Source organism: Aptenodytes forsteri, unplaced genomic scaffold (assembly GCF_000699145.1).
Source record: "Aptenodytes forsteri isolate BGI_AS27 unplaced genomic scaffold, ASM69914v1 Scaffold53, whole genome shotgun sequence".
NCBI lineage: Eukaryota > Metazoa > Chordata > Aves > Sphenisciformes > Spheniscidae > Aptenodytes > Aptenodytes forsteri.
In genome coordinates this window covers 12,664,078-12,687,292 of record NW_008795909.1, presented here as the reverse complement: position 1 = coordinate 12,687,292, position 23,215 = coordinate 12,664,078, and the positions used below count along the sequence as shown (strand labels likewise).

Below are 23,215 nucleotides of genomic sequence, written 5' to 3'. Positions count from 1 at the left end.
GGCAATTTTGCTGTCAATGAAGTCAAGTAAAACTTGGAAATGTTTACATGAGGTACTTATGTATTTCATTTACCTGTTTGATAATTTCTGAGACAGATGTCTTTGCTGATGGTCTATCATTAAGTAAATAAGGCAGTCCTGAGCACATGCCTTAAGAGTGCAGAAGCTGGGTGGGGCAGGGAGGAAAGGAGGCAAAGAGTGGAAAAAATTAGTCTGCTCCTTAGCCTTTTTCAGGCTGTTGTCTTGATAGCTGACTAAAGCCAGAAGATGCTGGCATTATTGAAGAACTGCCTGCGACTAGTATTAAGCCCTTGAACAATCCAATTTCATCTCACATTCCAGATGGTTAGAAGCAAAACAGCACAGAGATTACAGGTAGGACAAACTCTTTCCTGCTCCATGACTTAGAAACTGGGCTTTGTGTAGAAGTATCAATAACAGAGATCATAGAAAACAATCCAATTTCATCTCACATTCCAGATGGTTAGAAGCAAAAGAGATTACAGATTACAGGTAGGACAAACTCTTTCCTGCTCCATGACTTGGGAACTGGGCTTTGTGTAGAAGTATCAATAACAGAGATCATAGAACAACCACTCTGTAAAGTAATGTGATCGAGCAAGCAGCTGGGGCACTCTGAACCCTAAGAACAAGAGCCTTCTTCAAAGCGTGTTCTGCCAGTTATAAGCTGTCATGAAAAGTATGCATGGAAAACGTATACACCACTGCACTAAGAGGGCACATAAAGAAAGCTAGGCATGCATTTAAGTGCTCAGAATTTTTCAACTCTCCTCCCGCCAAAACTAAATAAAGCCAATTCCCCAACCATCTTTAACATCCATAGAGCATTTAAGACCTTCCACTATGCACGTTTCTTAATGCTTTCTCACTCAGACACAGCTAGAGGGACAGAAACAAGCCCATCAACTTTTCCACAGTACAAGACCAAAAGATGAGGATTCCAGGATCTTCACTTGCGCACCCAAGTGAGGGGCGTTTTCCTGCCCTATAAAATGCCTGCTACTATTAAGTAGGAGAGGGAATACACTTTGAAGAGGCTGGACCAAGACCAATTCCCAAAACTGAAGCAGTAACTACAATTAGAGCAAAATGATGCTTGATGATTGTAAAGCAGTAAGAATCATTTTATTGACCCTGAGGTATTGTCACTAGAAAAGGTCACTAACTCACACACAGAAACAGTCAGCTGAGATAAGCTGTTGCCATTGGGGTTTTTTGTTTAAGATAATAGTCCAGAACCCATAAAGCATATTTAGTTTCCAAAGACAATTGACTTAGTTTTGCCAATCTATTCTAATCAAGATGACAGAGACAGCTATCATTAAAACAGCTCTCATTCTGCTTCTCTAGAGTAACTATTGATCACCCACAGATAAACATTCTTGTTTAAGATACTGCCAATCAACTCTAAATATCAAATACAGATTGCAATTTGACTTCTTTCACTTTGTTGCTTACGACAAGAAAGCAACAGGCCAAAAAAGTCTTGAAATTATACAGCCTATGACTGATATATTTATTTTTGGTTTGCATTTGGGGGGAGAAAAGGGAAGAATTCTGGGTGCATAAGCTTTGAAAGAGATTATCTCAACGTAGATCTGGGGGGACCCTTGTCAAAAAAAAGGCTTGTTTCTGTGCTCGAGATGGAATTTCATAATCATGACAGGTTGTCATATCCAAACCACCTATCAGGTCTATAAGGTTGAAGACGAAGTAGCACACAATGATTAATGGCCTGCCCTGCAACCATTGCTGAGAGAGAATCCATATGGAACAGCAACTATTGCCTTATAACCTACTTCCAGAAAGAGTAACAGCTAGGCAGTAACTATGATGAGGAACTCTCAAATCTCTCCTTACTGTGCTTCAGGTTCAACAAACCTCAATACCCTACCCAGACCAAGAATCACCCCCGAAGGTGGAGGAAAATGGAAGACAATATGCAAGCTGTTACAGTAACACTATACCTGTTCCATGCAACAACTTCACAGACTGCTAAATAAAACCCACCACCATAAGCAAGGTGAGAGCCAGAATAGCATGTCTTTTTTCTACAAGAGATAAAGGACAACTGCAAGGCTTTGGTCTCAGCAAACATGAAAAAACACCCTCATATACAGCACTCAGCAACAGAATGACAGAAGTTTTGCTGCCTGTTGCCGGAGCAGCTGCATATGACACTTATTGTTAAGCTAGCAAGGAAGACTAACCATGGTTGCTTTCCATCTTTCAGGTATTCTTAATTACAATTTTATTACAGAAGGAGTAGACATAAAGAACCAGGAACACACATCTTAAGAGTTAAGAAAATTTCCACATGCGCTCCTACCAAGCAGAAAAGCTTCTTCACAGAAAAGTTAGTGCTCATCTATGTTTACCTATGTAAAAAAATAGACTGGTTTTTTTTTCATTGTCATAATATTTATGAAAATAGTACATTCATTATCAGCATCTACCTACATGGCAGTTTCACTTACTTTTAAACGTAGCGTGTGTTCAAGGCCTACTTCATTAGCTGAAAGCCGTAGATCAACATCAACAGGGTAGGGTAAGCATGCCACATCAGTTTCCAGTATCACTGGGCTCTGTGGGTCCTTAAAGTTAACATTTTCAGCCTGAGCAGTATTAGGAAGCTCATGATCATCTTTGTCCTGTGCTGGAATGGATTCATATTCATATTTTTGTCTCATATCCTCTTCAATTTCATCACTGCTTAATCCTAAAGCTTGATTTACAGACCGTGCCAACGATGAATCCAAGTGTCCTGCACTAGCTAGTGTTTCTAAAAGCAGTTTAATGAGGCCATGTGTGTCAGTAACAGCAGGGTCGGATACATCTTGCTGCCTCAAGTCAGTATCATGTCCACCAAGACCAGTATTAATTGAGAAAACAGAGTGTGGCGAATCCGAGGTTCTGCCCCCTTAGAGTAGGGGGAGGAGGGGAAAAGTAATCCATTACTAAGTTTTAAAATAAAAGCAAAACCAGACCCCCCCCCAAACACCTACCACACACCCACAGTCTCACTCTTTAGCATCAATTCATACAGTACACATATTTATTAACAAAATTTTTTTAACAGGTAGATGTTGATAAAAAGGGCAGTTTCTAAAGCTAGTAGTCTCTCCTGATAAATAATTCAGGTTTTTTAGGTCTCTCAATACCACGCTATTTTATGTTTTCATAGAAGTCACATACTATGATCTATGTATTTTATGGAAACCTTGCAGAATTCTCCATCACTTGTTGAGAGAAAAAGATTAGTTTGAGCAAAATATTTACTTCTCTCCATCCTATCACTGTTGCTCCAGAAGCTGATGAGTATCTTAATGCTTAACCTCACAAGTTATCTTAGACTAAGCGTCATTCTAAAACTTTACCATGCCTATTTATACTAAACATAACTTTAGAACAGGGTTATTATTCTTCTAGTCATCCCCTTGGATGAGTAAATACCATAGATATTTATTCTTCTTGAAAACAGACAGGCCAAGGAACTACTTTAAGTATCTGATGAACCCCTAACTCATCATATATGGAAATCTAATGATGTTTAGATACTTAAGCTCACAATATTTTAGGTAAAATTTTTTTGCAAGACAAACGAATTACTTTTAAGGTTATATAAAAACATGGAATTCAAACCATAGATAGATGTTGCTGTTTTGGTACCCGTGAATGAGTTAAGTCAAAATTTAGTTTTAAACAAATAATGTTCTGATTACAGCCAGGTAGAAATGCATTCACATATTTTACATTAACAAATCAACCTAAAAAGACCCTGAAGGTTCACAGACTTCCAAGAAGGAATCCCAAGATCTAGCAGGTAGCCTGCCCTCTGTCTCCTCCATCCACACATGCCAGCATCTTTTGTCCCTCTCAAAAGGGAAACTTATTCCTAAGATCAGCCACTTCATCTTCCAAAGTGATTCATGAACACATGACAGTAACTGGTGCTTGATGTAATTCCCCCTCTTCTTTTGTGCCACCCTTCTCTCCAATTTTCCCCCTTCTGAAGGAGGCCTACATCATTGCCTTGAGAAAAGGGTCAGGGAAACAGAAATCAAAGGGGGGTTTTTGGCAGATCTTAAGTAAGTATCATATAATATCTGTGATAATTATCTGAAGTTTGGATGTAGATAGTTTCATGTACAGAATAATTCAATCAATAATATTAGGTTGTTTCCTTTGTCCTATTACACACATTACTGCCTATTTCAAAACTAAACCGTGCTCATGCTTAGTTTAATTCTCCCCTTCAATCTAAATTTATTGGGTTTATGTAAGGTACTGGAGCCATAAAGAATTACAGCAATGCCTAAAGTCAAACTCTGCAAAAGACACTACAATATCAAGTCTGCTTAGTACTCTATATTAGAAAGTCTTTGGACAGTTCCACAGCTAAGGAAAGTCTTTGGAAGTCTGCCTTGTTTCCAAAGAGGCAGAACAAAAGCAGCTTCCATGACAAGTCCTGTTAACTTGTCTTCTAGAAAGAGGCAACCTACATAAAAATAAACTACATTTCTACTGATAGATCTCAGGCCAATGTTTAAATGAACTACCATGCATTAAAATATCCACAGTATGCAAAAAAAATTCACTCTATAAAGATTAAATGTTAAGTATGCTTTGAATTACAATGTTTAAAAAGGAACTCTAAACAAAGACTTTCTTACCTTCATACTGACAACTATTCTCTGAAGATTCACTCATTTTTAAGTATTTCCGCAAATTTTCAGACTGTTTTTCCAGCTTCCTTTTCAGACCACTTTTATTTCTAAGGTCTTCAGAATCAGAATCTCCACCTACATTTTTTTTCCTACACTGGATTAAGTTAATCAGTTCTTTCAGTCTATCGGGATCATAATCTCCAGAATGAGGCAGTTTTCTCTTGGCAGCAGTGGCTTCGTATTTTGCACGGATTCTCTTCCCGCTTTTTGTGTTGGCAAAATCAGAGTCTTCTTCTGTGGCTTCATAATCTGAGATGGGACTGAACTGTTGAAGTTTCCGATTTCCCTCCATCAATTCCTTAGCTCTAGAAACAGGTAGTTGATATGCCTCACAACCAAAAATATAGTTTTGCAAGGAGCTGTCAATATGAGATTTATTTTTTGGAGCAGAATAAAGAAATTTTTTGTCATCCAACCGTGATTCATACCGATATAATACAAATTCTCTATATTTTCCAGAGCCACTACAGCATCTTTTCAAATACTCATTTATATACTTTTCCACAACAGCATTGAAATCTGCAGTAGCGTCTTTACGAGACTGGATTAAAGCAAAATGTAGAGACTGAATAAACTTTGTGAATTCTGGAATGATTTCCTGATTTTCGTGCAACACCATGGTAGTTGAATTTTTCTGTGTTCCAAATGGAACACTTTTTTGTGCTGCCATAGGAGAAAAGGGAATTCACAATTAAAATCAAATCATAAAGCTATAAATAAATGATGACTAATTAGCAATATTCAGTATTCTACATATTTGGTGAAACACAGTTTGGAATGACTGTGGAGAAATAACCCAAAATCCAGGAAAGAAATTTTTTTTGTGAAGTAACCAGCTTTAAAGCCTACTTAAAAGTCAGCCTACTCGTGGTCATGATGAACTGCTCATTTTCATAATTTTTGTGGTAACCCATATCCTAGATACACATATCATTTCCAATTTAAACCACTTCACTGACCCTTCTAGAAGAAGGCCACTTCAAAGGCTTACTCAGGTTCACTAAGAAGCAACGTAACAGCTTCCAGCAAGGAACAGGGGAAGCATTACTCCTTCCTATGCAATCATTGTGCTGCTTCTAAGCTCACCGGACCCTTATAAAATGATTCAGCTCAGTAACCCAGCAGAAACCTATATAGTTTTTTCTGTTCCTTTACAAAGCAATACAACTCACTAAATCGAAGAGATGCAACAGGAGCACGTGCTAAGAACAGGATTTCCCTGTCCTGGGAAGCTGTTAGATCCTTTTACCACATCCTTGAAACAGCAGCTCAAGGAAGCTCTACGTTATATCCTTCTTTTATTTTATTTATTTATTCACACTCTTCCCCCCTTCCAATCACAGGCTGAAACTTTTCTCCATTCAACCACCTCTGAAGACTCAAACCAGTGATTAACCTTGTGTTTGACAGAAATTGGAGCTCACATCTCTTTGAAATGTCACAGTATCAAGAACTGGAGCATTTTTAAGGAACTGGCATTCACACAATTTAACTGTCATCTTGTATCATATCTCCTCTTACCCGATCTATAACTGTTTGAATTTTCACAATTGTTACTTAAGTAAGAAAAATGTAAGAGGTTTATTAAAATAAAAAATACAGAGATAAGAAAGCTGCCAAGACTTAGGACAAGAACTTCTTTGTAAAAGTGAAATGCCTGTAGAGAGCTATGTTTTGACAATATCACTTCTAACTCACAGCAGGCCAAAAAGGACTGCATTCTGCTGCTAGTACTACTTATTGCAAATTTCAGCTGTAAAAGATTAAAGTCTCATCCCAAAGCATTAAAGTTCGACTAAAGCCAAGTCCTTTCAGTCATCTTTTATTACCTGGTTGTATCAGTATTTTCTTTGCTCATTTACTCAGTTTATGGTGCATATCCCAATGCAAAAAAAAAAAAAAAATTACAGGTACATTAAAGACTTTCAGATGTTTTGTCCTTAATGTTTTGATGGTTAAAGCAAGCCCTCAAACATCTGAAGTGCAATGTATTACTAATGCATAGATTTCTTTGAATACTGATGCTCAGTTCTACTAGAATATACAATCAAGAAATCTGAACAAGGTTTTACTTTCTAAAATACGAACAAATGAACCTAAAATATGTAGTGTGATGATTACTTTTGTGAAGAAATAAACACTTTTTGAACACCATCACCATAACCAATGCAAACTGTGCAAACTGTTATTCCTAGTTTACACTGACAGGCTATAACACTACAAAGTCTTCAACAGAATATAAATGACATTTAAATAAGCATGTACACAACAGTCTCAACAGTGAACAAACTTACTTGAGCTCATTACACCTCTAGGTTCTGGAAACAGAAACAATGCATGTAGCATGCGGGGCCGTCCGGTTTGGTGGTCTAGAACACAAGAAAATAAAATCAGTTGAGGAGAAGGTCACTATGCATCAAAAGTATTCAAAAACCCAACCTCCTTAAAAAAAAAAACCACAAACCAAAACAAACCCAAAACACCCAAAAAAACCCCCAAAACCAAAACCAACTCAAAACCAAAAAACCCAGAGTATGCATACCATAAGGGGACATCATTTGCCAAGGAGAAAGAAGAAAAAGAAATCCTCTGTCCAGAAGTGGTTTCACAAGAACCTGTTTTCAAGCAAAAAAAAGTATACCATTTCAGACAATCAAAGACATTTACTCACTATGAATACTCTTACTGTCTGCAAGCTAAATTCCATCATGGGTAGAGAAGTGCCCTGATACAACACTTAAGAATATGCCAGCTAAGGAATTCCAGCGAGATCATGGATCTTGTAGTATGCCTCAATTACTAGTTAGTAAAATTATTCTTAAAAACAGGAATAGTCAAATCTGTTGCACTCACAAGTTTCTCTTTCTCTAGTTTTTGAAGTAAACCCTCCAAGTGACTACCAGAACGGGACTTCTCCACAACTTCATAAAGGCTACAGTACATGCCGTTCTTCAACACTGACATGATACAAGGGCAGAAAGAGAAGGTAAGAAAAACAGAAACAGAATTGTAATTCAGAAAACTTTTTTAAATTCTGAATTTTTAAAAAATAAGCTATAACTATTTACCTTCTTTTGCTCCTAGGTAAGTTTCTTTATAGAACAACGCTGGTGAAATTTTTTTCTTCAATTGATCAATGCTCACAACTTTTTCAACCTCAAGCTTCTCAGTACTGGAGACAAAGGGTGGGGGGAGGGAGAAAAAAAAAAATAAAGACCTCTTTTTTCCCCCCCCATATTCCTACCCTCATTGACCAAAGAAGAACTATCAAATACACACTGTTAAAAATCAGTTCCTCGGACTAACTCATGAGCCAGTGGTGTTTATTCCTGCAAAGTCACTTCAAAGAAAAAAAAAAAACAACCAAACAAAAGAGATGCTGACAGAGTTGTATGCATGAACTAAAAGCAGCTCTGGACACGCATGACTCGAGTCTATTTTGATACATTTGAAGCATCTAGTCAATGTGCATTTTAGATTTTCATCTGAATATATCCAAAATTCACCAGTCTCTACTAGAAAAAGTTTTAACACAGCAATATTTTAAACTTATTCTTTAAACAGCAATACTCACAGCTTGCATGGAAGGAAAGGACGTGCTGCTGATTTCAAGGAAACGTGGCACAAAAGTTTGCCTTTATTCCAAAGCTGTCCCCTCCATAATGTATAGTTAGATTTATCTAAATTAAGATGGAGAAAGAAAGACTAAGTGAAACCACTTGCTAGGTGGGACTGAAAGGAAATGGCAGTAAAGAGGCTGCTGAATCTCCAAAAGCAGTTTAGGGAAAATTTCATACTAATACCAGACCAGACAATAATATGTTAAATAATAAGTTAAAAGGTAGCAGAAAGGGTGTTTACAATCCTATCTTGTTTTGACCTGCTCTGAGCAGAGTAAAGGAGGTTGGTATGTTACCTGTACCTGTCTATATAAGCATGCCCTTGATGCCAACATCAGTGGAATGATATCCTCTTTCCTTACCTTAACTGTCAACCACTTTCATACATAATAATATTTTGCTTGAATGAGATTCAAAAGAGAAACAGGACAGAGGATCATATTGTTTGAAGTGCCACTGAACAGCATATTCGGGAACAGAAGATAAGTTCTTAACTATGCTATAAGTAGAAAAGACTTTTTATTTTGCTCAGGTCTGGTTTGTTCTGGTAAAAGAAGATACACATTAAGGTGTCTGTTCGATCATTCGATACCGGGAAGAGATGCCTGCAATCAGTATCATACAGGATAAGACTCAGGTATACAGTCTGCATAACTAAGCAATCATTCCGGTTAAAGACAAATAAAACTACATGGGGAAGGAAGTCCAAAACCTTCCATGTCTATATCATAAAAGCAATAAATTTCAATTCATTCTTACCTGTACTTCTATCTGTGTTGAAGCTGTTTGATCTAACAAAAACAAGAAAGACAAAATAACTAGGTTGAGACAGAAACTTCTGGCTAATAAATTTTACATTAAGGGTATTTTATCAGTCTAACAAAATAGCGACACTGATAATTCGCTCTCTAACCTCAAGCTATCACTGCTGCAGCATCTCGTGCTATTTTAGATATCTTAACTATTCTCAGCGCTACATAGTACAGTCTCCACATCTCGATCCCTTCCTATCAGCATAGGTATCATATTGTATTTGTAATCAACTACCCATTTATATATTCTCGCCACAAGCAGTAAGACGACACCAGTGAAGAGTTCAGTGACAAAGTATACAGAACATTTTTTTAGAATGTTTGTGAACATTTTTATGCCTGTGAATTTCCTCAGTTAAGCAAAAAAACCCACTTTATACAGGGATTCCACCTCAGCAGAAGCTGACTAGATGAAAAGAGCAGCAGAACTGCTTCCTACAGGGGCCAGCCTGCTGCATAAAACCCATTTTGTCACGTCTTGCTTTGCATTAGAAGTATTTATTATGCTAAGTCCCTGTGACATGTCCATTCATTTCAGCACTGTTTATCTAAATCAATTCTAAGCTATTGCCAAGAGCTATGAATTCTTCATGTTGCATGTAGTCTTTCCAAAACTCATTTCCTAGCTTACCTTGATGGGGGCAAGAATTTTGGTACTTGCACCATTTCATCTTTGTAAGTAAATGAAACCACAGCATAAGGACAAACATGTCTTGGTCTTCGCCTTATCTCATCAAAGCCATATTCGTAAAAATAGTACTAGAAAAAGAAGTGAACACAATATTAAATTAGAAGTCTGGTAGACTGTATTTTGCAAATATACTAACAATCCATGACCTTTCTTCACTAAAAAGTGTACTCTGTTTCACAGGAATAGCTTACAAAATATACCTCATGGTGAATTATTTAAACAAACAAAGGGAGTTTGTTTGAAACCCATTATGCCAAACATTAACTGGTATATAAAACAAGTTATAGTTACTATAATAAATCACATCTATGTTCCTTTTACCAAAGCCTATTTCTTCAAAAGCTGATACCTAAAATAAGAAAGCTTTTAAATGTCGTTCTCTCATATGCTTTATAACACAATCAATTAAGGTAATTTTTTCCACCTTCTCCTCCCTCCTTTATCAAACACTGACAGGATGGACATGACTTCAGAAGCTAATGAAGAATGAAAAAATAATTTTGCAACAAGAGAAAAGGGGGGGGGAGGGGAGGGGGGAAGCTGTTCTTTCCTAGCCAATGTTTTCCCTTTTAGAAGTCTCACTTAATGCCCACTAACCAGTTCTACTTTTACACTTCAAAATCCACACACTACCTTCCCTCCTCTGCAGCCTACATTCCAGTCACATGTACATTCCCCAGCTATTTCCTATTCCACCTACATCATAATCTGAAGGAGATCTTCTCCATCAGGTCCAGGTATATATAAGGGAAACAGGAGAGGATGACATGTTGTTCTGTAATTTCTAATACAGGCATCTGTGGGCTACTGCTAAACATACACCAAACTGCAGCTTTACAGGACATGCTCAGTATTTGTTATATCTTCAGTGATTTTTATCTCCTAATTTCAAAAGTTCTGTTTATAAAGTTCTTACACAAGAAGTTAACGCATGCTCAACTTTCCTCTACCTGAGTAAGTTCGTAGGCTCGATAAGCCAACAAGGAGGTTACTTTATTTGCATTCCTTGAAACATGACACTCATGCTTTGGTGTTGGATCTAACGCACTCTTTACTGTTGATTCCATTGCTTTCATACCGATGTGGTCATATATGCTTTTCATTTTTCCCTGTAATAGAGCAGAAGAATTGTAAGCATAAGCTTTTTCCTGAAAACTGGCAAATTGTTTCAAGTACCAAAGGAAATAAGAGCAGGGAAATGAAAACAGGCCATTAAAAAGAGCCATTTATAGAAGTACATTATTTTCATACTTTCAAAGAAAACAAGACATTTTCGCCTTTTATAAAAATCAGTTATGCTTTATTTAAGCTCAGTGTCAACATCAGATTTTAAACCTGGTAGGGTTCTAGTTTCTCTATAAGCAGATAATTGTGTAAATAGAAGTTCAATATGTTAGGTTAAAACCCCCTTTATTTTACCAGTAAGCAATATAATCCTTCAAGAATAAACAAGATAAAATTTACCTTTATTATTTTAAAAACAATCACATCTCCAGTTGCTCCAGCTTCTAGAGGATTAGGCTGCAATAAATCAGCATACCTGGAGATATATACACCTGAGTATAAAAAAGAAAAAAAACAACCCCCCCCCACATTATGCTGAATGTTAAAATATTAGAAGTTTAAGAAGCATTACATGGGATTAAAGCTCAATGTATACCAAACAACAAAGATAAAACACTCTTTTTGGAATATGATCAGAGAAAGGTGTAAGGGCACGTTCACAATTTGCAACTTCAAGACAGCAGAATAAATGTCTACTTGCACCATCTGCAGCATGAAACACCACAGCAGAATACGGACACTAATTCAGTTTGAAAAGAGCACACCCACATTACTGAAAGTGTTGTGACCAAGGACAAGCCCTGACCAAAGGATATACAGATACTGCTTTCAGGTGTTTTGTTTTTTTTTTTTTTTCTTCGAACAGCTGAGGTCCTTCTGTACAATGACCCACTGCACAATGTGGAGATAAGCAGTGAAGGTATGATTGAGAAGTAAGGCAGGAAAACACTGGCATCCTCAGCAATCTTTCATCCTACACTGTTGACAAAAAACCACTGTTTTGGAATTGTGAATTGACACTCAAATGGAAAGATAAAATAATTTCTTGCTTTTCAACACTTCAACCATAATTTCATAGATTTGAAGGCCTCAAACACACACTGTCATCTGTTGGTCTAGCTGACTACCTCAGATCAAATAACTGTAACTGAACTCAGGTACTCAGAAAAGCATCCATTTTGCTTAGGTTCCTCTCATTCCAAGTCTGTATTTAACTGCTTTGATAAATTGCTCCAGAATCTTTACTGACTAAAACAGTAAAATATTATATGCTCGTATTCCTTTGTTCTCCCCCGCCTCGCATCTGTTCTGCTTTCACATTCATATTGGCACCTCTGTATCATGTTACTTACAGAGGATGACAAAATTATTTCTTAATTTTCTATTCGAAAGGCTTTGCAAGAGGAACTTTGCATCTTGCACTTTCAAATTTCTTAACACCTTGTGACTTTCCCAAGTCTCCAATTTATCTATGCTCTTCTTGGATTTGTGGATTCAAGAACTTTAGTTCTATCTACATCAATACTAAGCTGAGCAACTACTTCCATTAAGTATTTCTGAATGCACATATATGCATATATGTATGTACAAACAGAGAGAGGCACACAGCCATAGATTGCATTAGTTCTTTGGCCTCCAAATTTTACTGGGAAGACATGATATATTGGTTTGACTTAAGCCAAAATGAGAATTAGGTTTTCCCTTCGGGAAAAGAATTTAAATGAACTAGCCAAAAAGAGAGTTATGAAATAATGTTCTGAAGTCAATCTACTTTGCTAAAAATACCTAGCTGTGATGTTCCTGCAATAAGTGATAGAAAAAGGACTGAAAGTTTACACAACTGCATCACATTAACTGCCACCTCATACTGAATAATACCAGCACATACAATCAAAAGATAGTTGCACATATAATCAAAAGATAGTTACCCATGGAAGGGCTGCCGAGAATTGTTATTTTGGAGTGGCCAACCTGCAGCCCCTTTTCGCATATGCTTTGGATCTGAAGAGAACAGACATTTTTTTAAGCAAGTCTATCAGGAAAGCCAGAATATGAACAGAACAAACGGTGAGAAACAACAATTACAGAGTTTTGATTGAGCTAAAAAAACCCCCCAAAACAGACCCCCAAAAAACCCTTACAAACAAAGCCACCCAGAGGTAAGACTAGTCTGAATTGCTATATAAACTGTGCAAGTCAAACACTCAGTATGAAGCAGTTACACAGACTCACACGTATCTTAAAAAACCCAGCCTCCCTATACCTTAAACACACTTTATGAACATTACTTGCTTTTAATACACAAAGCAGAAGTAAACCTGCCAAATCGATTGAATACTTAAGAAATCCTGGCTCTATAATAGTAGAAAAAGCACAGAAATTCCCTTTCCATCACTTTCATTAAGAACATATGATCAAAGAAGAGACACAGAAGGAAAGGTCCATTTTCTAATATTACAAGTTACCTTCTCCCTGAGGTAACCGCTTCTTGACTCAAAAAAGCGCCACATTCCTTTTCATTTAGGGAAAAAAACACAAACCCAATAAAAACCCACATATCACCCAGAAAAATCTACCCTTTTATTGATTTATAAAACAGAGAAGATACTTTACAGAGACATGTCAATGGAGCAGAGAATAAAGGATTTAAATGGTGACATATTATCTCTCTTTCCCATCCTTCTACACTTTCCAGTGCTGAACTTTGCAAAAATAAGTTAAAGATTAATAAGTGAGTCAATGAAAACACTCAGTTTAAAAAAAAAAAAACAGAAACTCTTAATTGAAAAAAGAAGGGAAAGCATTTTATATGCACTTTTGTTTTCTTACCTCAGGTCGATCAACCATCAGAAACGCATAGGTTTCAGAAAGCTCTTTTTCTAGGCGACCATCAAATTTCAGCTCTCTGCGTTTTTCTGTGAACTATTATTACAGAAAATTCTTAACACATGTAGACAGATTTTTGCCATCACATTCAAGTGTCAATGTTTTAAGGCCCCATCTATCTTAGCAGATCCAAGTGTACAAAAATAATCAAAAGATAATTTGAATGAGACTATAGTATGCTAAAATTAAATTTAAAAAACATTATACCCGTGGGAAACATCATTGGCTTAATCTGCCCAAAGATTTCTTTCTTCCTTTGTTTTTTTTAAGGAAGAGACACTCTTCCAACAAACCTGTGTAGTTACGTTTTAGTGTTATCTTCGTAGCATAACTATCTAGAAGCACCCAGCTCAATGCCTTCCATATCACCTTTGAAATTCCAGAAATAAGCCTTTTTCTCTTTTTAGGAGACAGGCCATTATCTTTTATGTTGTGCATGTACTTTTGCAATCGCACCTCACTGCTACTGAGGTGGTTTTCATCAGTTGCAATACTCCTTAGCTGTAACCATGAATCATAAATGTTATAGTAGCAGAGGAAAAAAAAAAGCTTCAGAGTTTACCTTATAGTTTCAAGATAATAATTATAGCAAACCAATTATATATTCTACTGCTCCATACATGAAGCTTTTTGGCACTGGGACAGAAAACTTATTTCACAGTTATGAAAGAAAGCCAAAGCTGGATTTAAGAGACACCAGATAAGGTACAGCAGAAGTGCTTCAACGAAGCACTTACTAATTCAAGTAATCAACTCTTTTAGGTACTTCTTGGAAAACAACAAAATTACAGAGACTATGTAAACTTAGTATCAGAAAAATATTTTAATCTTAAGTTTCACAGGAAGTATCAGGCTTTTCAAATAAGACACTATAAGATCTTTCCAGGTTATTAAAAATATGTAAAAATTAAGAAAATTTTTAAAAACTAAAAATGCACAGAGACAAGTGGTGCCAAATACTCAAAAAAGACTAAAAGAAATAATTGTATCTGGCAGGCAAGAGTTTATGTCTATGCAGTAATAAACTTGCCTGAAAAATAACTGCTTACATTTTGCGGATGTGAGTTTGCAATTAAATATCAAGCACATAAGTAGAAAATAATCTCCATGTCTTTGCCTCTAGACTCAGAAAAACATTAAATTTCACTTGACTTGTACCTCATTCATAAAGAGAAGCCACAAATATACTCACTTCCTTTTCCAACAGTTCACTATGAACTAAGCTGGCTCTCTTGTAATTAAAATTGGACACTGAACTTGGTTCCAAGTAAGATGAATGCAGAATCTTCAAAACATCCTCAAATTCTCGAGAGCCTACAGCTACTGGCTGAAAGAGTGCTATAAAAGAAATAAATAAAATAATAAGCTCCAATACACATCTGAAAAAATGCCAAAATTTTCTAGTTCATTGACAGTTTATACATAAAGACAAATGGTTCATGATTACATTTAGAATACAAAATACCTGAAATATTTGAAAAAGATGGAATTTAGGCTAGAAAGTTTAAGTTAAAGTTTCCTAGAATTATAGCATCTTAAAAAAAAAAAAAATCGCATTTCTTTATGCTTTAATGTTACTCTTGAACAGCTAGTTCTCAGAAGTTAATAAGGGAAGCACCTCAAATCTGAATCCACCCTTTGAAAACATCTGATATGTATTGCAAAACACTGTAATTAAACTTTTAGAACTTGAATTAAACTAATTAGCTCTTTTAATTCAGAACCAGGAACAAATTGTTCTAATAAAAACCTCAAAAACAGTTTCATAGTTTAGATGCTCTTTAGAACCATTATGGGGTTTTTTGTTTGTTTGCTTATGGTAATAAGGCTAAATATGAATAAATTCAATACTGTCTTAGTAAGTCAAATAAGCTCCTATTATTAAAAAACACATTGTCTGTGTTCATACTTTATGATCTTATCCCTTACGATAACTGCTTTAAAAGGAAAGCCCTTCATTTGTTGTACAAATCCGCCTTTTGAGCAAACCTTTGCCTAAGTTCGCACAGTAAAGTGTTCATCTCCCCAAGCTGCTTTATTTGTATTCGGGTACTGAAAGCGACAAACTGATCAGAAGAGCAAGCTAAGAGTGGGCCAGCAGAGAATCTCAGTGCAGATTTTGAGAGTAATGTCTAGGAAAACAATACTCTTGGGGGAACTGAACTAGTTCAGTATGGCAAGTGTTTTTCTCCCAGGGGTAACTTCCAAAATACTCACAGTGTGTGCAGTATTTTTGTGGTATTTGCAAACCTCAGACAGAAAGTATTCCCAACAGATATTTCTGAGACTGCTTTTGCTCTTTTTGTAGGAGGGCCTATTTTTCTCTACTAAAATAAACCCTCAAACCACCACCACCTGAAATCGCTAGAAGTTACAATAGTTAGGAATGAACTACAATAGTACTAGTCTCACATAAAAGACAATCTACCATTATTCTAACAGCAAATCAAATCTAATTACATCTTGAGAGTGTATCTCCAACTTCATTGAATAATACGGTAGTAGATTTAGACAGTAATCTTTTACTCATTTGCAGGAAATATTTACTGCATTAGCCTCAATATAAAACAAATGTTCTAAATGAAAACTGAACTGTTTTGTATTATCTAGTAAAAGCTGCATTTACACACACACTTTATAATATAATACCTCATCCGCAAACTAAAGTAAAGCAATGATGCCAATACCATCAACAATGAGTAAGTGGTTTTTTAAGAGTAAAAGTTATGAAAGTGATTAAGAAACTGTTATTATATAACATCCTCCTTAGTAACAATGCCTTCATTCTTGAAACGCTGACAGCAATATGGGAGGAAAGATAATTGGAAGTGAAAGAAATTCTCAACTTATTATTACTAAGATTGAATGCACTTGTACTGAAGAGAGAAACACTTGTTAGTAAAATATAAAACAAGCCTACTATAGATATACACACACTGGAAAAGCACCTCCTGTCCCAACCCCATCCCCAAACACCTCGTAGATCTTTCTGACAAGGAGTTATTAAACTCTAGTGTTGTAGTGCACGAGTTTCACATATCGCCTGCTCCTCTTCTGTCTAAAAGGACCAGAAAGCTAAGGCAGAAGGTTACCAATGCCAGCTGCTTGTCCAAATTTCCTGTTTCCTTAATAGTGATTACTGTACACCACCCCTTCTCCTTCCCTCCCCCTAGGAATACATGCTCAAACCCAGCCTATTTCTTCCATCTTGAGTCCAGGCAAGTAGAAAACTCTACAGGACTAGTTAGAGTGACCACAAACTATACACAATGTCTTGCCCATTTCCCAGATGCAAATCTAGGAAGAGGCATATTATTACATCAATTAAGATCCTGTCATTCATTCAAATATTGTCAACTACATTCCCATCTGTGTTGAAACATTTCCTGCTTTGTGGAAAGTTCTGACGAGTGAGCTGAGACAGAGTTGCCCAAGAACAGCAAGTCCCCCTGTTCTTCAACTAGGGAGAACCTACATAAACTACCATACAATTAGCTCTCAACAGATTTATGGAAGAGTTCTACCTAACGCCTTAAATTATGGAATACAACAAATTAGATTTTTTTTAAAACTGTTGCATTTTTTTTCTTCAGTTTCTTAGCAGAGGACTGAAAATATGTTTTTACTACTATTGTTACTTATTATTGAATAACATATATGTACTTTCTTGTACTTCACCAAATTTATATTCCAAACAAACATCATCTAAGTTCACCAGAGATACTACTGAAGCTAGAAGAACGGCTGTTCCTACCCCTGTAGTAAAGACAGATCAAAACTGAAATATTTTTAAGTATTTGGGCACAAAAGTAACTTTTGAGATTCCAATTTTTCAATTTGGGAACATACAGAACATTAAAGCAAGACTGATTCACCTAATTGATTGTATCAGTCCAAGAACAAGACCTTACATCCACCTTTTAGTAGGAAAATGCTTAATAATCCAAAAACTTCACTGTAAAGGAAATTCTATTCCTTTGATGTTCACTGCCCACTCAATACAAAGTGAACAAGAACAGCAACTACAGATATAATCTTGCCTTAGTTTACTTCACACATAAATTAAGTGATTGGCTTAATGATCAGCTATTGACTGAGAAAAAAGGAACATGAATGAAATTTGTTGAATGTATAATCCTTACAGAACTAACACACTACTTATGTTTTGAAAAGTACTTATAAACACCAAATTTCATCCTATCTGCCTGACACCTGTTCATATATAGTAGTGGCAAACAATCCACACTTGGTTTGAGAACTAGACAGCACCCACTAAGCATTTCTTCTTCAGGGGCAGCCTGCTAATTTTGTATCTATTGCATTCTATTTCTGAGTTGCCAAATGATGGATGGAGCAAGGAAAATCTGCTAAACTGACTGCACAACAGCATTGTAATCATAAAGTAGAAAAATAAGTCACTTAAATTTTTTGACTGTTGTATATGGTAATTTCTCTGAAATTAAAAGCTAAGAGTGCATGGCATAAGCTTTTTTTCCCTTGTTCGAGTATGACTCTTCAAACACACTAATCATATGCTTCATGACAGGCTCAAATCCACTTCTGCAGTTCTTCCAGAACTTGAGGCACTGCAGGCTTCAGGTTCTTACTAAAAACCTGAAACATTACCTACTGAGGTAACTAGCAAGGCAATACTTTTCAATTTGTCATCTAAGCATTGGTGCTAAAAGGCAGCTATTTTCTAAAAGGTTAAGGTCGCTATAGAAGGACCTGTACCTCACTTAAAAAAGGAGTTCAGAAGCAAGAAAAAAACCTGGGAAGGAAAAAAAACCTATAGAAGGTCTACTAAACTAGATCTTCTACAGCAGTCACCAAATCCTATGTTCACAGGCAAAGGATGAGATCATTAAGCTTATCTCCAGTCCTAAATTACTTCAAGACCAGAAGTGCGTGCATATGTATTTTTCAGGCTCACTATACAGACCTGATGTGGGTATACTGCACCTTTATTGGACCCATGTAAATTAAACAGTCATTCATGTAAGAACTAATCTGCAGTATCCTTATAACACATACAAGTCAATTATTGTGGTTTTTGCTGGCTTGTTCTGCAGAAGTAAAACTAAGTAAATAAATACTGGTTTTGTTCAGTTTCTACCCAGTGTATTGGAACACATGTAAGTATTTTTAGGTGGAAACTAAGATTAGCTAATATAGTACCTAGTCTAGGGACAGACATTAGACTGGATGGTTGGATGCATGTAATTCCCTAGAGGCTTTAAGTTTCTCTTTCACAGCTGTCCAATGCTTCAACTTCAGAAAACCAAGTTTGAAGTTAGTGGGCTTGTGTTGTTTTGTTTTTTTTTCTTTTAAGTCAGAATGTGAAGAAGAGGAAGACAGAGACATTCTCTTTCAGGAATCCTGAACTAACTAACTTTCAAATGAAGATATGTAAATTACGTATTTTATTATCAGGTAAGTTGGCAGAATGCTAGCACTTTTCACAAGCAAGTGCTCCTGCTACAAAAACTCCATTGAGAAACATCATTTTCTTTAAGTCTTCATTTTTTAAGACCAAGACCAAAAATCTGTGGTGCTAATGAACCATAATGTTGTTACTTATGTGATTTTTTTCGGCCCAAAATGTCTTTTGCTCTCAAAAGGTCTAAGTAGTTACCAAGTTCAAGGATTCCTTAATGAAATCCCCATATAGAAATAGCAAATACGCATCTCTACTAAAGATATGGAAAATTAGAAGACAAAAGACAAGGCAAAATAAAACATCAAATACTATTAAGCAGAAAAGGGACAATCTAGACCTCCAAGCAAGTACTGCTAAGACTTCCATGGACAAAAGCAAGACCTTTTTTCTCCAACTCAGCCTGAGAAATAGCAGTCATTTGTTAACTTCGTAGACTACGGAAATAAATGTCCAACCTTTACCAACAAGCAACCCCTTAAGTCACTGGTTGCTACTTGAGCATGTTTTTTGGAATTGCCTTTTGGCATGAGGACCACTCATAGAGTTCAGTAAGTGAAAAAATACCCCTCCAGCGCTTTATCTTGGGAGTTGGTTTTCTTCATCCTATTAAACAAGGATCTTTGACGTTTCAGGTAGACTTGGACACCCGAGAAGGTCTGACAATCAAATTAGAAGAGGCCATGACAACTGGCTATAGTACTAAGATTAAAAAAAGAGACAAGCTATTCATGAGAGCGTAACACTGTTACTAAACTGCATGTACCAAGAAAACAGAAACTTTCAAGTCAGTTTTAAGCAGGAAAACAAATGCACACACACATTAAAAAAAAAATCTCACAGCCAGCCTTTTTTACAGTTTGGTTTCCTGAATTCTTCCAGTAGGAAAAAAAAAGGAAGTCAGAAAAAAGATTCTCTATGAACAACTAACCACAGTTAGTTTTAAGAAGTATGTTTCCTCCAGATGCATTTCTCCACATTAACAAGATTCTTTCTATTGACTTTTAGTCCCTCGTTAGTCTCTAACTAGAGGTGGAGATAAATTCCAGAAAGGCTAAATAACCAGCTGAATCCTAACTTTTCCAGGATTTTCCCCTTAAAAATTGAATCTGCAAAACAAAAATGCAATTGCTTCACAATCAAAAATTGTTCCCAAAATACATTTTGGTGCTTAAAGAAGAAAAACAAACCACCAAAAAAAACCCCCACCCACCCAAGTAACAAAGTCATCCTGTACAGATTTTACAGTTTGTACATGACAGATTAGTCTTCATAATCAAGACAGCAGGGATCTCTCAGGATGGTATGTCCAGGAATAAAATGGAGGTTTAAAAGCAAAACAAGGACAATTCCAATACAAGGAAGGACAGAAGCAGCTTCCATGTGTATTGTTTCATGCTGGAATTCAGAATCTAGCCAAGAAAGCTCTTCTGAGAAGGACAGATGATATTCTGATTATTTTGTAATTTAACAAGATATATTTGAATACTGGTACTAAGCATGTTTTAAGTGTATGCCACTACAATGTCAAATAACCATTGTACTGCTAATCTTCTGCTTTAATTCCAGAACTGATTTAATAGCATCATTTCTCAAACGCCAATACCATTTCCAATAGCAATTTGATTGTTCTCAGAGATCACGCTGGCAGTTTTTATGCTAGCCCACTTCTGCTAGCCTTGCCTACAACATGTGCTCTCAAAGCACTTTGCGTTATGGTATCACATGGTGTAAGACCAACAATTGGCAACCATAAGCAACTATAAGACTGCAAGCACCATGGACAGAATGGAGAAAGGTCTGTTTTGAGATTTTGGAAACAGTAACTCGCCAGTATGATTAAAATGTCCAAGAAGTGTTCTGTAAGCTGAAAGAGAAAGAAAAAAAGAAACAAGTACACTAAAAAGAAAGCCCTTAAGAATGGGTCAAGTGACCTTGACATTAGCAAGTGAATTTTAGAAGTAGGGTAAGAAGGGCTTCCCTTCTACCCTAGAAGCCACAGAAGCCTGGTATTTGAACTACATATTCTGAAACTTTTTACACACTGTAGGAGATGGTTCTGCATAGGCAAATGATGAATTAGATGACCCAAAAAAGGTATTTTGCAGGTTTTCATTCACATTGGAACCAAACGCTAGAGAGGAACTTCAAATATCTGTGGTTAAGGACTAAACATTTCTGAGATCTATTTAAATGTATTCAAATGTAACCACACTTGGCTCTGACATATGGAAGTGCAAGAGGCACCATGTTTTATCCAGACATTTTTCTGTCAGATGAATGAGACTTTTTTTCCTCCAAATCAGCCCAGTCCTTTTTAAAATGAATCTCTGCCAGACTTGTATTCCCCCCTTGGGGGGTGGCAATGGGAAAGAAAGGGAAGAAAAGGAAAAAGGGGACATTACTGCCAAAAATGGAAGGAGGGAAAGGGAAAGACTGGATAATGAAATAAACCTACCTTCATCTTTTCCTTACAGAAGCAAGCATTTCAAGAAGTTAGATGTTACTTCTCTGAAGAACTAGAAGCCTATGCGAACAGGTATTATTGTGATACGTACAAAGTTACTGACCCATGTTGATAAAGGTCAAGAACTGAGATAAGTTTCAGGGAGGGAATAAGACATGTCTTCAACGCCACTTAACAAAATCAAAGATAAACAGAAGCCAATGGAGTCTCACGAAAAGCAAGAAATACCCCAGGCTTTTAAAGGAAGAGTTAGTCGAAAACCAAAAACCAAACCCTGGATGTTTGGAAGAGGAATGTTTCCAAGGTGAGGCACGTGAACATGGGATACTTGCCTCCGCCCTGCAAAGTAAGGAACTTTAACTAGATAAGAACAGTCTTCTGCGTACCGTCAACGAAGGACAACTTTGCTCAGTGTTTGCTAGTCTACCCTAAACAGGATTACACCCCTCTCCTGCAGAGAGGAGGTCAGGGGGAAGAGAAAAGCGAACCATCTTCTCTACGTTTCCATGTCCCAGAGAACCATCTTCTCTACATGCGATTGCATCTCCAGAAGCAGAGCCAGGATCAACACTCAAGCCCACCCTGATCACATCCAGCTTTTCCATCCTTTTAAAGCAACGGTCTGAAATTCAAGCCGAGTTTTGGTTTTGTTTTCTCCTCCTTGTGACAAAATAAAAACGAAAAAGAAAAGAGGAAAAGGTAGGGAGAGGAAAGAACGTAAAAGCTTCTCTGACACTAAACATCTTATCCCCAGCAGCCTCGCTAGTCCGAGCCATGCCACAGCCTCCTCCACACCCGCAGGATTTTGCATGCAGTTGTGTGAGGTGCATAAAGAGCCTGCCTAATGAATAAGATGAAGAGGGGAGTGAGGGAGAGAAGGGAGGGAAAGGGAAGGAACAACCTTTCTTTTCTCTGCTCTTCCTGGGGATCTGAAAGTTCCTCCTAACAGGCAGGTCTTCTGGGGGCTTGGGGAGAGGGGGAGGCCCCCCCAACACACCGCTGGGCGGCTGCTGCTGTTGTTGCTGTTCATTTGCCGTTGAGATGCTGCTCCTGCGCTGGCTGCTGCTAGTGATGCTGAGATTTGGGGGGACCTTGTCCTCTGCAGCAACAGCAGCCACCAGCAGCGCCTCCCCAGTGCTACTGCTCTCAGAGCGTCCGCCATTTTGTGTGGTGTCCTCAGCGGCTCCTGCTCTATTACTCTCCACCCCGAGGAGGCCCGCGCTGGTCTTCTCCGTCCGCTGATGCTGCTCCGGCTCCATCTCGCCACCACTGGGGACGACCGCATCCGCCATTCACTCCTATCGCCGAGATGCGAGCAGGGTAGCCCGCGCCTTCTCTTCCTCCCTCACCAAACTACCCCTTCCCCAGCGCCATGCACCGCCCGCTGCCGCTATTGCTCCCCCTCCGTCCGCTCGCTTTATGGCAGCCCCGCCACCCCCTCCCCGCTCTCTAAGATGGCGGCAGCACACACAGAAAGGGGGCGGGGCTG

At 37.4% G+C, this 23,215-nt stretch overlaps 1 protein-coding gene across 1 annotated transcript in view; it reads right to left on the bottom strand.

Annotated features, from left to right (window-relative positions):
• FAM208A (family with sequence similarity 208 member A) overlaps positions 1–23,057 on the bottom strand; it is a 33,864-nt gene extending 10,807 nt beyond the window's left edge. The window contains exons 1-15 of the mRNA XM_009284480.2: positions 22,628–23,057; positions 15,015–15,160; positions 13,766–13,858; positions 12,865–12,937; positions 11,336–11,427; positions 10,822–10,980; positions 9,812–9,939; positions 9,128–9,159; positions 8,323–8,428; positions 7,817–7,920; positions 7,602–7,705; positions 7,291–7,363; positions 7,043–7,117; positions 4,695–5,411; positions 2,499–2,941 (exon numbers count right to left, since the gene is read on the bottom strand). Of these exons, the coding sequence (XP_009282755.1) occupies positions 2,499–2,941; positions 4,695–5,411; positions 7,043–7,117; positions 7,291–7,363; positions 7,602–7,705; positions 7,817–7,920; positions 8,323–8,428; positions 9,128–9,159; positions 9,812–9,939; positions 10,822–10,980; positions 11,336–11,427; positions 12,865–12,937; positions 13,766–13,858; positions 15,015–15,160; positions 22,628–23,018 (2,736 nt within the window). The 5' untranslated portion in view covers positions 23,019–23,057. The remainder of the gene's footprint in view (positions 1–2,498; positions 2,942–4,694; positions 5,412–7,042; positions 7,118–7,290; positions 7,364–7,601; positions 7,706–7,816; positions 7,921–8,322; positions 8,429–9,127; positions 9,160–9,811; positions 9,940–10,821; positions 10,981–11,335; positions 11,428–12,864; positions 12,938–13,765; positions 13,859–15,014; positions 15,161–22,627) is intronic.
• Positions 23,058–23,215: the final 158 nt, after the last annotated feature.